At 35.1% G+C, this 13219-nt stretch overlaps 4 protein-coding genes across 4 annotated transcripts; all 4 read right to left on the reverse strand.

Moving 5' to 3' along the window:
• Window positions 1-526: 526 nt before the first annotated feature.
• Window positions 527-1218, reverse strand: LOC122590451 (protein LURP-one-related 8-like). The gene is made up of 2 exons (XM_043762654.1): window positions 992-1218; window positions 527-904 (listed from the first exon to the last, which is right to left on the reverse strand). Exons 1-2 carry the CDS (start codon window positions 1211-1213, stop codon window positions 527-529), a joined length of 600 nt encoding a protein of 199 aa, XP_043618589.1. The 5' UTR covers window positions 1214-1218.
• Window positions 1219-5036: 3818 nt separating this feature from the next.
• Window positions 5037-5745, reverse strand: LOC122591708 (protein LURP-one-related 8-like). Its single transcript, XM_043763956.1, has 2 exons — window positions 5524-5745; window positions 5037-5432 (listed from the first exon to the last, which is right to left on the reverse strand). Exons 1-2 carry the CDS (start codon window positions 5743-5745, stop codon window positions 5037-5039), a joined length of 618 nt encoding a protein of 205 aa, XP_043619891.1.
• Window positions 5746-8390: 2645 nt separating this feature from the next.
• Window positions 8391-11595, reverse strand: LOC122591709 (zinc finger CCCH domain-containing protein 49-like). The gene is made up of 5 exons (XM_043763957.1): window positions 11558-11595; window positions 11186-11246; window positions 10105-10374; window positions 9459-9682; window positions 8391-9078 (listed from the first exon to the last, which is right to left on the reverse strand). The coding sequence occupies exons 1-5, from the start codon at window positions 11593-11595 to the stop codon at window positions 8391-8393; spliced, it is 1281 nt and encodes a 426-aa protein (XP_043619892.1).
• An 813-nt stretch (window positions 11596-12408) lies between these two features.
• Window positions 12409-13116, reverse strand: LOC122590559 (protein LURP-one-related 8-like). Its single transcript, XM_043762755.1, has 2 exons — window positions 12892-13116; window positions 12409-12789 (listed from the first exon to the last, which is right to left on the reverse strand). Exons 1-2 carry the CDS (start codon window positions 13114-13116, stop codon window positions 12409-12411), a joined length of 606 nt encoding a protein of 201 aa, XP_043618690.1.
• Between the last annotated feature and the right edge of the window lie 103 nt (window positions 13117-13219).

Genomic DNA, 13219 nt, shown 5'->3' on the forward strand with positions numbered 1-13219 from the left:
GCCATCACCATTCAGCCAAACCGCCACCTAGCTCCTTTTTTACTCGTACTTGAAGATTTTGAAAGATCTAGGTTTCGTTAATTTGTGAATGTGTGTGTGTGCGCTTTTTTGAATATGTAAGTGTAGTTTACGTACTCTTATAGGAAAAGGTAATTAAGTTTATTACAGCAATTTGTTTTTTCTTCTAAGAATAGCAAGATACTAATAGAGATCCAAACTACAAAAACACCAATATATATTTACACGTGAAACCAATTAGCTGGACTTGGTTGATAGTAGCCGGATTTCAATGATGTCGCAAAATTGAAAATATCGATCTATGATACTGCCCTTTATATATTGAATGTATGACAATACATGTACGTGATACAATACATCATTTAAAAATGTTGTCTCTACAAAACATAGTTTTTTTTCTTTTCATATTTGTTGAATGTGAACATATATATAGCTGTATGTTCTACATCTCAAATTAACATGATATAATTCAACATCCCTTTTGGTTTCGTTGGCGGAATTTTATAATTTATGTGCAAAAGTGTCTTGAGGAACCAAACATTTGATCCAAGACAATTACCATGGCCATGAAAATTGTGGGATCAATAAGAGGTTGTACAACCAATTGGAAAACATCTCCGCCAAGTGCAATCCCTCCTCTTGTTTCCTTAAGCTTAAATTCAGCTACACAACGCCGCCTTTCATCAAACATGACGCAACATTTCCTAGTGTATGATCGTTCAATCTCGTAAAGGGCATTTTTAGAGTTGTTATTCGAAGACCCAAGTGTGCTTACGGAAGCAAGGGAAGTGGTGTTGAGAGGGTTCATATGCTTCTTTACAGAAAACCGTGGTTTAACCATGTTGTCTCCTTCATACACAAGCCAGTTGTCCGATAGGCTTAACCTCTACAAGTAATAGTATGTTAATATATAGGAAAACATGTGTAGCGAGTTGTGTAATAACCATAAGTAACAAGATGAAAGGAAACAAACCTTGCGATGAATAGTAAATAGAGGACGGCCAGAAGCATTCATGAGAACGATCTCATCATTTTTTCCTTGGGTGGCATAGTTGTCTACTCGATAAACCAGATTGCCCTTGGAATCAATCACGGTATATCCATTGCAGTTGTAGAGCAGAGACTTCTTCCATACGGTTAACATCACTTGATTGTTACCGGCTACGTGCTGTTCCTCCGGGTACACCTTTGTCATACTGATCACTTATATAAACTAATAATTAAGCTAGTGTGTAAATTGTAAAAGCAGAAAATAAAGTGCTAGCTTGAGATTAATGGTTTAGATATTATGTGTCTGAATCATGGGAGATTAAGGAGGTTTGTTGGTGCTTTTATACTAGGCATCCAAATTAGGAATATATGCAATACACTGAACATTAATTACTTAGCGAAAGTTGGGGAATAGGACATGAGATGATTTGACTATGTTAAAACAAAAAAATATGATATTCACGTTTTTAATTACTAAAACATGAAAGGTTTTCAACGTTTGAATAATCAGATATATGACGAGGATTCCTTCAAGTTAAGGTGACTTAAGAGATACTAGACAGATGTTCGTGTCAGCGGTCATGGTGGTAGCGACGAAGGTGTGACAACGGCGGCAGTGGTGGAGGTGGTGACGGTGGTGGTGGCGTGGTGGTAAATGTAAATTAACTAATGTAAAAGGGGTTAATATGGTTCTTTGAGGGTTAGAGGATCTATGTTGTAATTTCTTTCAATAAGGGTGTCATAGGTAATAAATGAAGATGTTTAAATTAGTGAATAATATAGAGGGGCAATATGGTCATTTAAAAATCTTAATTACTTAGAGGGAGAGAGATTAGTTTGCTTTATATAGTAGTATAGATATAGATATAGAAAATTAGAGGGTTATTGACCCTTATATCAAAATCAATGGCTAAGAGTCAATCAACAATTTTAGATTTTGGCAATTAAATTTAATCTAATAATTGAGATTATCTCAACTTTAGCGCAACGGTTTCCTCATCTCGGAAGTCCTCCCATGAAGGGATTCAACCCCGGTTCGAATCCTGGAGGGGGCAAAGGTTTACCTTAATTAAACGTCGTGCCTTCTGTAGCCATTTAATTAAGGGTCCCCCCCCCCCCCCCGATAGTTTCCTAAATTCGTTGATCGGTTGCTAGCGTCTGCCTGCCCATATAGATGTAACGGCTAGCCGTAAATTGCTACATTTAATTATTAGTGTAAGAATCATAGGTGACATCAGCTTAAGTTGACCATTAGATGTATAGCATCTAATCTAATCCGATTAATGAATTGATATTCAACTTTGTTCCAATCAATATATGTACTTTTTCAAGTTATTGCTTTGATGACTTCTTAACACTAAGGATTACTCTCACAATCTCAATTCTTGTCATGATAAAATGTTAAATAAATCAGATTCGTAATTTTTGACTTGACTTGAAAACATGAAATTTTTACTCGTAATTTGGAACGTGACTCGACTCGTAAGAGTCAGAACATTTTTAAATATATCATAATATAATATAATTATATGTATGTGACGTGCTTAGAAATAAATTTACGTTTTATTTTAATAGATTTATCAAAATGATACATATTCAATAAATTTGAGGCATAAACTTATAATTCATTTTTAGATTCGCAATAAAATGAACTATATAGATAACACACAAAATAATGTTACAAATAAATATAATATACAACTAATGTTATACCCAACCTTTGGCTGGGGATAACAAATTCAGATACATTTATACTATTTATTAAAAAAAAAAAGAACAACTCTATTGTTGAAAGTTACATTGAAATAAATGTTTGGTCGTTCAAAAAAAAAACATTGAAATAAATGTTTAAAATGTCTCCCTTCTTTATACTATATACGAGTAATATTTTCATATAACACCTATTAAAATATTTTCACTCACAATAATTTCTTAACATTTATAATTAAATTCCATTATCAATCATAGCTCCGTTAATCCTTTAAATTTATAACTTTTATATCAATTATCTACTCCACTTCAGATCGCCTCCACCACCACATTGTCGTTGTCACGACCACCACCGCAATGTGCAAGTACAATGCTAGTGTTTAAAAAAATAAACATATATACAAAATAACGAAAAGATTATAGCTTCAAATTCCTGACAAAAATTAGCTATATTAGCGTTAATTTAGATAATATTGCTTTTCAAAAAGTTTCAAACACTAAATACCTTAACAACGGATAAATTTTAAAAAGCTTTGAGTTTCAATGGGCTTGGCTATGATGTTGACTTAATTTGATAAAATGATTATGTTGATGAGGCCATGAGGGAGTCGTCCGACCTTTTTGAAAACGAAGTCCCTAAGCAACAAAAATTACCAACGCATCTATCTCTATTGTTGTTATTTATTCCATGAAGAATCTTAATGGGGGATTAGTTGTATTTTAATTGACCAATCAACAAAAATTACTGTTCACGTAGAAAGTTTATAAATAGGTTATATAATATAATATAATATAATATAATATAATATATAACCGTATCATCAAACTACAATAATTATAATTCTGCAACTCGTGACACCGTCCAAGTTCACACAGCGACTCGTAATTAGAGTTTAGACAATAACAAGTGACTTAACGAGTCTAGTTATTTTTGGTGTAAATCAACTCGACTCGTAAGAGTCGACTCGTGACCCGTAAGAGTTTAACAACTATGCATGGAATCCAAGGGTAATTAAAATTTCGATGTTACAAAATTGATATACTAAATACAGTAAATATTTTGAACTACATATATTTAAGCGTAATTAAAGGCTTTGATCAGCCATATTCTACAAACCGTTCACTTAAAGAAGGAATGCGCGATCGGAAAGAAGCATAATGAGTGAGGCTGGCACAAGGGTGCAGTGTAAGCAGTCCCATGACCAAGGTCAGGATTTAGATATATAATGTTTGGGATACTTGGGTCCCAACATCTATTTCACGTTTAAAAGGTGTTGGTTTAAGACTTTCAAACGAATTGATCACAATTTAATATGTGCTTTACATCGGTGATATGATCATAATTTTCCTCTTATTTTTAGACGTGATTGTCAACACATATTCTCTTTGTTTAGACTACTCGAACTTGTAGCCGCATGCCTTGGAATAAGTTGTTCATTTTGTTTTATGCTTGTTATGATATCATTGACAACCTCAAGCAATCCCTAGGGTCAAAATCCTCTATATGACAATTGTTGTAGATGGTTGAATATATTACTTCCTTTATATATATATAACACATCATCATAAAACCCCTAGATTAGTTTTAAGATTTAATTGGCATGGTACCCTGAATAAGCCAATACCTTTGGATGGGTCACTCATTATCAAGGGTTAGTTAGTTAGTTACGAAGCAAGAATAAATATAGATGTGAAAAAATTAATTGGATATACAATTTGCATTTGTTTTCCATTACAAGCTAGGCTTTCAAATTAACAGATAGAATTCAATATTTGACAAGAAGAACCAATTAACTGTTTTGGACTCGTTGGTGGAATTTTAAGAGTGTATTCTTGAGTTTTTTTTAAAAGAAAAGAAAGGAAGATTGGATAGGGGAAGAAAGGATAGAAGATTAGATTTATAAAAGTCATTCTTGAGTTTGAAAGAAAAGTGAAAGAAAAATAATCGGAACAATCGCCGGAAACCTACAACCACCGCCGGAAACTTGCAACCACCGCCGGAAACCTCCAACCACCGCCGGAAACCACCCTTTCCACCTGCAACCACCCCTTCCACGCAACCACCACCGGAAACCTGCAATCACCCCCTGCAACACAACCACCACCGGAAACCTGCAACTACCACCTGCAACCACTACTTCCACGAGTTTCCTTTCAAATCAGGCCAAAATGGCCAGAAAACTTTTGGGGGAAAAAACCTTGATTTTTTCTTCCCTTCACTTTCTTTTCTTTTAGAAAAAAAACTCAAGAATGCAAAAAGGTGATTTTTCTTATCTTTCCCTTTCTTTTCCTTTGCAAAAAAAACTCAAGAATGCAGCCTAAGTACAAAAGTGTCTGCTTGAGGAACCAAACATTTGATCCAAGACGATTACCATGGCCATGACAATGGCAGGATCAGTTACAGCTGGGTGTACAACCAGTTGGAATACGTCTCCGCCAAGTGCAACCCCTCCATTTGTTTCCTTAAGCCTGATTTCAGCTACACAACGCCGCCTATCATCATACATGGCACAACATTTCCTAGTGTATGATCGTTCAATCTCGTAATTGGCATTCTTAGAGTTGCTATTGTTGTAATTTGAAGATTCAACTACCGTGCTTACGGAAGCAAGGGAAGTGGTGTTGAGAGGGTTCATATGCTTCTTTACAGAAAACCGTGGTTTAACCATGTTGTCTCCTTCATACACTAGCCAGTTGTCCGATAGGCTTAACCTCTACAAGTAATAGTAAATCAACATGTTAGTAATATATAGGAAAACATGCGTAGCGAGTTAACCATAAGTAACAAGATGAAAGGAAACAAACCTTGCGATGAACAGTAAATAGAGGACGGCCAGAAGCATTCATGAGAACGATCTCATCACTTTTTCTTTGGTCGGCATAGTTGTCTACTCGATAGACCAGATTGCCGTTGGAATCAATCACGGTAAATCCATTGCAGTTGTAGAGCAGAGACTTCTTCCATACGGTTAACACCACATGACTCTTACCGGCTACGGGCTGTTCCTCCGAGTACACTTTTGTCATGATGATCACGAATAAATCCAAAAATATTGTGTGTAAAACGTAAAAGCAGAAGGCCAAGTTATTGAGATTATTAATATTTAGATATATAATGTGAGGTTAAGGGAGGTTTGTTGGTACTTTTATACTAGGCATCCAAATAACGAATATATGCAATACACCATAAACAATACTAAACAAAAAGATGGAGAATAGGATATGTGAGATAATTTGACTATCTTAAAAAAAAAATGGTAGTCACGTTTTTATCTACTAAAACGTACATGAAAAAATTTCAACATCATTTAGATAATTAATTAGTATAAGAATATATCTTAGGGTGACATTAGCTCAAGTTGACCTATAGATATTATAGGGTTAAGTGCTACGAAATGTAATTAACTATGACCGAATGTCTGTTGTGTGCATAAACTATCAGAACCTCTATTGTATGCACGAACTTAGTAAAAACGCTTAAATCATGTAAATAGTATACGTGGCACCTCATATGAGCTGACACGTATAAGTTTTTGATTGGCTGACCATGGTTAGTTACACACTTTGAACAATTTTACTAAGTTCGTGCATACAATAGAGGTTCTGATAGTTTGTGCACACAATAGACATTCGGTCATAGTTAATTACATTTCGTAGTACTTAACCCTATATTATATATATCTTTTAATTTTTGACCACGAAAGACAAAACCATTAGTGTAAGAATATATCATAGCATGATATAGGATTGAATGTTGAACTTCCCTCAAAAGACTACCAAACCATTAGGAGGTGTTTGGTTTGTGAAATGTAATGAAATAAGAATTAAAAATTTTATTCAAAATTGTTCTAAGTTAAGTGATGAAGAAATTTGAAATGCGAATGAATATCTCTAATCAATAAAGTTTTGTACTAATAAGGATGCATTTGGTTCACCGAATGTTTTTGGAAAAAAATTAATATATCAAAAGAATTAAAATTGAATGAATGAAATTTGACAAAATATTTTTGATTTTTTGAGAAATTCACGAGACGGAAGGAATGGAATTCCTTCTCCCATCCCCAAGGAACAGATATTCAATCAAATGATGTAATGTTTATATTCCAACGGAAAACGATTCTTTCATTTTTAAATAACCAAACACGCTATGGAAAAAAAATTCAATTTCAATTTCATCACTGTAAAATAATATTAGTAAATTTATTATTCTATGTAGGACTAGGATTAATATATGGTAATGTTATAAGACTAGAATTAGGAAACCGTTTAGCTTGGAGTGCAATACAAGGAAAAGCGATTTATAGAAAGTCTATGAAAGTTTCCATATTGTAATTAGACTAGGATGTTCCCCCTCCTCCTTTATAGAGGAGGGGGGAGGCTGATTGGAGACACCCCAATCATTCCAATGTAAGCCGAAAATCACTTGGTTAATAAACAAGACTAGTTTTCGGGAATCTTCTTCTTCTTTGTTTTCTTTGTAGCTCGATTTGCTTTAAGGTTTGTTGGTTTTATTCCAACAATCACATTTCATCAAATCCTGTGAACTAAACGCGACTTAAATATTCTCAAGTTCCATTTATCACACTAATTCGTTGCATTTGGATTACTTTAGTACCTAGCCTAGAATGATCTTTTAGAAGAATTTTGAAAGTAAAAATTTCCAATTCCAGTTCATTACATTATATTCCATGAACCAAATGCCTCCAAGATGTATAGCATTAATCAGTGTAAGAATCTATCATAGCACGAGAACTCAATGAGTCAACAGATTATAATGGAAACGCAATTTGTCAATACACTTAACGGAGTGTAACTCGCCGAGCAGAGCTGCAGGACAGAACTAAAGCCACTAGGTCCACTACTCTTCAAACAGGAGTATTTCTTTTTAAAGTTTTGTATATTACTTATTAATTAATTAATTGCTAATTAAATGAGGGGATATGATGCTTAAACTTTACTTGTGTTAGAATATATATATTTCTTTTCAAAAATCGAAATTTGTGTAAAAATAATTTTTGAGTACAAGTACTTTTTGTGTGTCTTCATCAACCAATATTCTAAATGATGAATCATAGAATTTGCGTACTAGCTAGATGTCACAGACTAACACAACTTCAGCTTCTTTTTTAATGTTGCCTGCAAGCATCGTAAGGTATATGATGGATTACGATAGTGTAACTTGATACCTGCATCATTAAACCAAATTTACTCATGGTGTTGTTTAAGTCGCTAATCCGAACCATTCTCAGAGAGTCAGTGTGGTCCAGATTACTTATTTATAATATGCATTAAGACACACAGATTGTTGCCCTCGGAATGCAAAACAAGCAGAATATCTAGAAAAACTAAAAGACAGGACTGATTCATCAAATGCAGAAATATCCATAATACAAATCTATATAATCAGTAATTCAGAATCCAGCCGTCTAGATACAAAAGTGCATAACCAAACTGATTGTAGCTCGGCGAAGAAAAAATAACTTATCCATACACCTATATCAAAAGTTACCTTCATTGAATTGCTGTCGAGGAGATCATGTAAATAAATATATCACTGGGATTGTTTATTCTTAGTAAGACTAGGTGATTTCTTCTGTTTGGATAAATCAAGTATAAATATATCAATATTCCATTTCCGGGCTACAAGTCGTTGGGATCGGTCTCCCTCACCTTTAATACATTGGATCCGTCAATGGTAGTAGTGGCCCTATCACAGCTGCATCAGCTGGTGCTTTCTGTTGATAAGGTTGTTCAGCGTTTGGTCCTGGTGGTGGCATGGTAGAAGGATGAGACAATGGAGGATATTGTTGATACGATAGAGGTGAACCATATGATGGTGGTGGCCCAGGTTGAAAATAAAGCGGATAGTAATGCCCACCATCTTGAGATGGGAACGATGGTGGTGGATAAGCAGCTAACTCAGGACCACCTTGATGCCTCTGATCTGGGCCGCTGCCCGACCCACTAGCCCCACTTCCTTCTTGGGCACGGATCACTGCTCCCATTCTCTCAGGATCCATGCAAGGATAAAACGCCCTGCCATGCTGAGGCACAGGCGGTGGGATATTAAAATAATGCATCTGTGGTGGCTGTTGTCGTTCCTGACTACCTGCAGCTCCTGGTGGCTGAAACTGGTTTTGCTGGTGTGCAACTGCATGCCGTCTAACTTCATTCGAATATGTTTCACCATCAGTTTTAGGTACTGGTGGTCGGCCCCACATTAGTTTAAGGTCTTGCTCTGAGACTCTTGCATCAATCCCACCAACATATAGGGTTCTAATGCTCTCATCCTCTGGGGGTTCCAGAGATGGCATTTCACCTGCCTTGTTCAGTAGTTTCAATGCAACTGGATCGTTAACTCTGTAATAATAACAATAATAAAAAACAAAAAGTTACCAAAACAGACAAATGGCATATCAAGGATAATCATAAAAATCCATGTAAACATGATTAATTTTAGTCACGACAAATTAACTTTAACTGTTAGACAATTAAGGGTGTTTGGACTTGGTAGTTGCGTTTTAATATTAATTGATCAACTTCCGATAACAGTCAATAATGACACACGGTCTGGTATCTGGCTGTGCTCCTACTCTTAAAGGTTTAATAATGATAAATCGGTAAATTTATGGCAAGTGTATCAAGTATTATTTAGGGTGTTGTTGCATATGTATGTCTGTATGTGTGGTTGTGGTGGTGGTGGAGATGGGTGGGGGAGTAGATAATGAAAAGTCACATACCCGTAGTCACGGTCTTTAATAATCTGCTGGGATAACTCTCCAGTGACGGGCATCTCATGCCGGTAAGGGCATTCAGTGCCTCTTGTACATTCACCTCTAACGAAAAAACTGCAAATATGTGCTTTATTTCTCTTGTAATATGGTGTTGTCCTTTGCAGTTTCAAAATAGTTTCATTTGGTTGTTCCTTTCTATATGAGGATTCGTAATCTAGACCTGTTCTTGCCTGGTACAGAAATAAAACAATATTAAAAAAGAAATCCACTGGTTCCACACTTATAGTTGATGGTAACTCATTTTTTCAAGAAGTATACACTTTGGAAACACTTAAAGCAAGTGACCGATGACTTAAAAATAAAAAATTATGTCAAGTTCTTGTTAGTGAAGACCACTTCAATAGGAATAAGAATAAGCAAGATGTTTTTCATAACATTTTCAGTAAAAAAAGATGAAATTAAATTGCAATTTCTGGTTTGGAACATAATCCGAATACATATAATTGAAAAGCTAACAGACACTGTTGGAAATTTTAAGGGGCATCTCAAAATGGGGATTCCTAACAATCTTCACAGAATTGTTGCATTATTTTTGAACAATGATATGTAGCAAAAAATAATAGATCAACTATAACATGAATTAGTAACATACCCTACGATCATGTTCCTCCGCGAAGTATTCTCTGTTCACATCACTCTTTGGGATGGAATCATTCGAGTTGATGCTGAGTGCAGTATCACAAACCTGAACCGGCAAACCATATTCAAGATCTAAAAGGCAGATTTGGCAAACATTTTTCAACTTGCTGCAAGTTCGGCAAATCTCACTCTTCTTGTACCTTGCATCCCTGCCCGGTTTCAACCTGAAGACTGTGAAGGGCCTCGTGCAGATCTTGCACTCCTTACCAAAGTTTTCTTTTGTCTGCACGTATATCAAAGTTGGTTAACGCTGTAATGAAGCAGATTAAACCACATTAACCATGCATGCCCTATTTTTGCCATATAAAAAAAAAACAGAACAAAAAAGAAAGCGGGAAAGGTAAACCGACGCATGGACTTTTAGTAAGACCGATCAATTTGGGTGTCTGTGTGTGTGTGTGTGTGTGTGTGTGTGACATCAAACAGTTCAAATAGATTGAACAGGTCAAACAGGGTTACAGTCGCAGAAAATCTATTTAAATCGTTTTTCAACTCAAATTTGTGTAAATTTTAGGTATTAGCATTAGTAGCATATATGTTTAACAAATGGCTATTTTGAAACCCTAACTTCCAATTACATATACAACTATAATGTGTATACATATATATATTATTGACAGAGGAGAATCGGAGATTGATTCAGAAAAAGAAAAGAAAAAAAAAAATTGTACCTGATTCAGAGATTAGACGCGGTGACTGGTGTGTTATAGAAGAAAGATGTCACGTTTTGGTATTTAAGCGCCAATATAACCCGGGTTTTAAATAAGACCAGTGAGATAGCCCAAAATTACCCAATAGAAGTCCAGAATAGCCCAACTTTTAAGTTCAAAACCTCTAATTTTTCTATACTATATTATAAATATAAAAGAAAGAAAAAACTTAATATTTTTATTTACCATCCCTTAATATATTTTTATATGCACTATCCCTTAACATTAATAATTAAACTACACTATCAATTCTTTATTATTTAAAATATCTTATTTAATATTTTACATCAATTAACTACACAATTCGACGTCTCCATCACCAACAGTCGCCCCCACCATTACATTGTCGCTGCCACAACCACTTCCATATTGTACGGGTATCGTGCTAGTCATAAACGATAAACATAATTACATAGAATACAAGATAATAGAATAAAAAAATTACGTTCATTAACTAAAAATTTCGTGTTCTTTCATTAGAGATGCGACTCGATATACTTTTGATAACATTTTGTAATTTTTGTTTTTTTTTTACTTACACATAACCTACACATGTATAGGTTAAATGAAAAGTGTGATTCAGAACGGGTTTCGCCCTTAAGGGAATTTATAAATGGTAGCTGGTTGAGGTGATAGGACATAGAGGGTGATAGGTCATAGTGGATGATAGGTCATAGTCGATGATCGGTGATTTACCTAACGGGCTTCGCTCTTAGCCGCTTTGGCTCCGCCATGGACTGACGGGTTTCGCCCTTGGCCACCATGGCTCTGCCATGGAATGATGGGCTCCTCCTTTAACCTTCATTGTTGTGTACAAATGGTCATTTAGTAATTTATATGTGAAAACAAAGATCCTACACATGTGTAAGTACACAAGTACAAGAAGAAAAAAAACAAAAATTAAAAATTCGTCAAAAGTATATCGAATCACATCTCTAATTAAAGATGACAAAATTTTAAGACTACCCATACACATAATTTTCATATTTTATTGAAGAGAGAAAAAGAAGATGAATATGTATGGTCTCTCGCGTTCTTTTTTATTTAAGGGTCTTCAAATAATCTTTCCTCTAAACAACTGATAAAGATAAATCTAATGTGTGAGCATAAATATTAATGCAATGCATAAACGGATGGATGGATGGATGGATCGATATAGAGGATTATTACATGATGTATGTGACTAGAAAATTCTCATCTTCCCCTTTATTTGTTGTGTTTGTTTGGGAGAAAAACGCGAGTATTAAACAGGTGTTCAAATTTTTTTCTTTATAACTTTTGGCATGGTACTCTAATTAGTTAGATTGATTTTCCATACATGGTACTCTTACAACTTAGATTAGAATTTCCATTTGACATGGTACTCTAAGTTAAGAAACTCCTTTGGATGGGCTCTCTGATCATTCATCAAGGGTTTGTTATTTACGAACCAAAAGGAAAAATAGATGGGAAAAAATCATGTACAAATCATGTTTCAAATTAACATGATAGAATTCAATATTTGACAAGAAGAACCAATTAACTGTTTTGGATACGTTGGTGGAGTTTTAAGTACAAAAGTGTCTTGAGGAACCAAACATTTGATCCAAGACAATTACCATGGCCATGACAATGGCAGGATCAATTACAGCTGGATTTACAATCAACTGGATAACATCTCCACCGAGTGCAACCCCTCCATTTGTTTCCTTAAGCCTGAATTGAGCTACACAACGCCGCCTATCATCATACATCACACAACATTTCCTAGTGTATGATCGTTCAACCTCGTAAATAATACTAGCATTCTTGTTATTTGAAAATCCAATTGTGCTTATGGAAGCAAGGGAAGTGGTGTTGAGAGGGTTCATATGCTTCTTTACTGAAAACCGAGGTTTAACCATGCTGTCTCCTTCATACACTAGCCAGTTGTCTGATAAGCTTAACCTCTGCGAGTGATATATAGTAAATCAGCATGTTTGTATATAGCTAGCTACACATATTATACAAACATATATGAAATTTAACAAGATATATGAAATTTAACAAACCTTGCGATGAACAGTGAATAGAGGGCGGCCAGAAGCATTCATGAGAACGATCTCATCATTTTTTCCTTGGGCGGCATAGTTGTCTACTCGATAGACCAGATTACCGTTGGAATCAATCACCGTAAATCCATTGCAGTTGTAGAGTAGAGATTTCTTCCATACGGTTAACAACACCACATGATTCTTACTGGCTACTTGTTGTTCCTCCGGGTACACCTTTGTCATAATTAATGATCACGTATAAACTAATTAAGCTTGTAGGTAGATTGTGAAAGCAAAAGAGGGAAGTGAATGGTTTTTAGATATCTTGTGTCTGTATGATGGGAGG

Source organism: Erigeron canadensis, chromosome 3 (genome assembly GCF_010389155.1).
Source record: "Erigeron canadensis isolate Cc75 chromosome 3, C_canadensis_v1, whole genome shotgun sequence".
Classification (NCBI taxonomy): Eukaryota; Viridiplantae; Streptophyta; class Magnoliopsida; order Asterales; family Asteraceae; genus Erigeron; species Erigeron canadensis.

Excerpts from the sequence above, each read along its gene's own strand:
- LOC122590451 (XM_043762654.1), bottom strand. The coding sequence starts at position 1,213 with ATGACAAAGGTGTACCCGGAGGAACAGCACGTAGCCGGTAACAATCAA. Across the intron at positions 905-991 it reads TATTTACTATTCATCGCAAG|AGGTTAAGCCTATCGGACAA; the intron begins GTTTGTTTCCTT and ends TATTACTTGTAG.
- LOC122590559 (XM_043762755.1), bottom strand. The coding sequence starts at position 13,116 with ATGACAAAGGTGTACCCGGAGGAACAACAAGTAGCCAGTAAGAATCAT. Across the intron at positions 12,790-12,891 it reads TATTCACTGTTCATCGCAAG|AGGTTAAGCTTATCAGACAA; the intron begins GTTTGTTAAATT and ends TATCACTCGCAG.
- LOC122591708 (XM_043763956.1), bottom strand. The coding sequence starts at position 5,745 with ATGACAAAAGTGTACTCGGAGGAACAGCCCGTAGCCGGTAAGAGTCAT. Across the intron at positions 5,433-5,523 it reads TATTTACTGTTCATCGCAAG|AGGTTAAGCCTATCGGACAA; the intron begins GTTTGTTTCCTT and ends TATTACTTGTAG.
- LOC122591709 (XM_043763957.1), bottom strand. The coding sequence starts at position 11,595 with ATGGCGGAGCCAAAGCGGCTAAGAGCGAAGCCCGTTAG. Across the intron at positions 10,375-11,185 it reads ATGTAATGGTGGGGGCGACT|ACAAAAGAAAACTTTGGTAA; the intron begins GTTGGTGATGGA and ends ATATACGTGCAG. Across the intron at positions 9,079-9,458 it reads ATTAAAGACCGTGACTACGG|AGTTAACGATCCAGTTGCAT; the intron begins GTATGTGACTTT and ends TTATTATTACAG.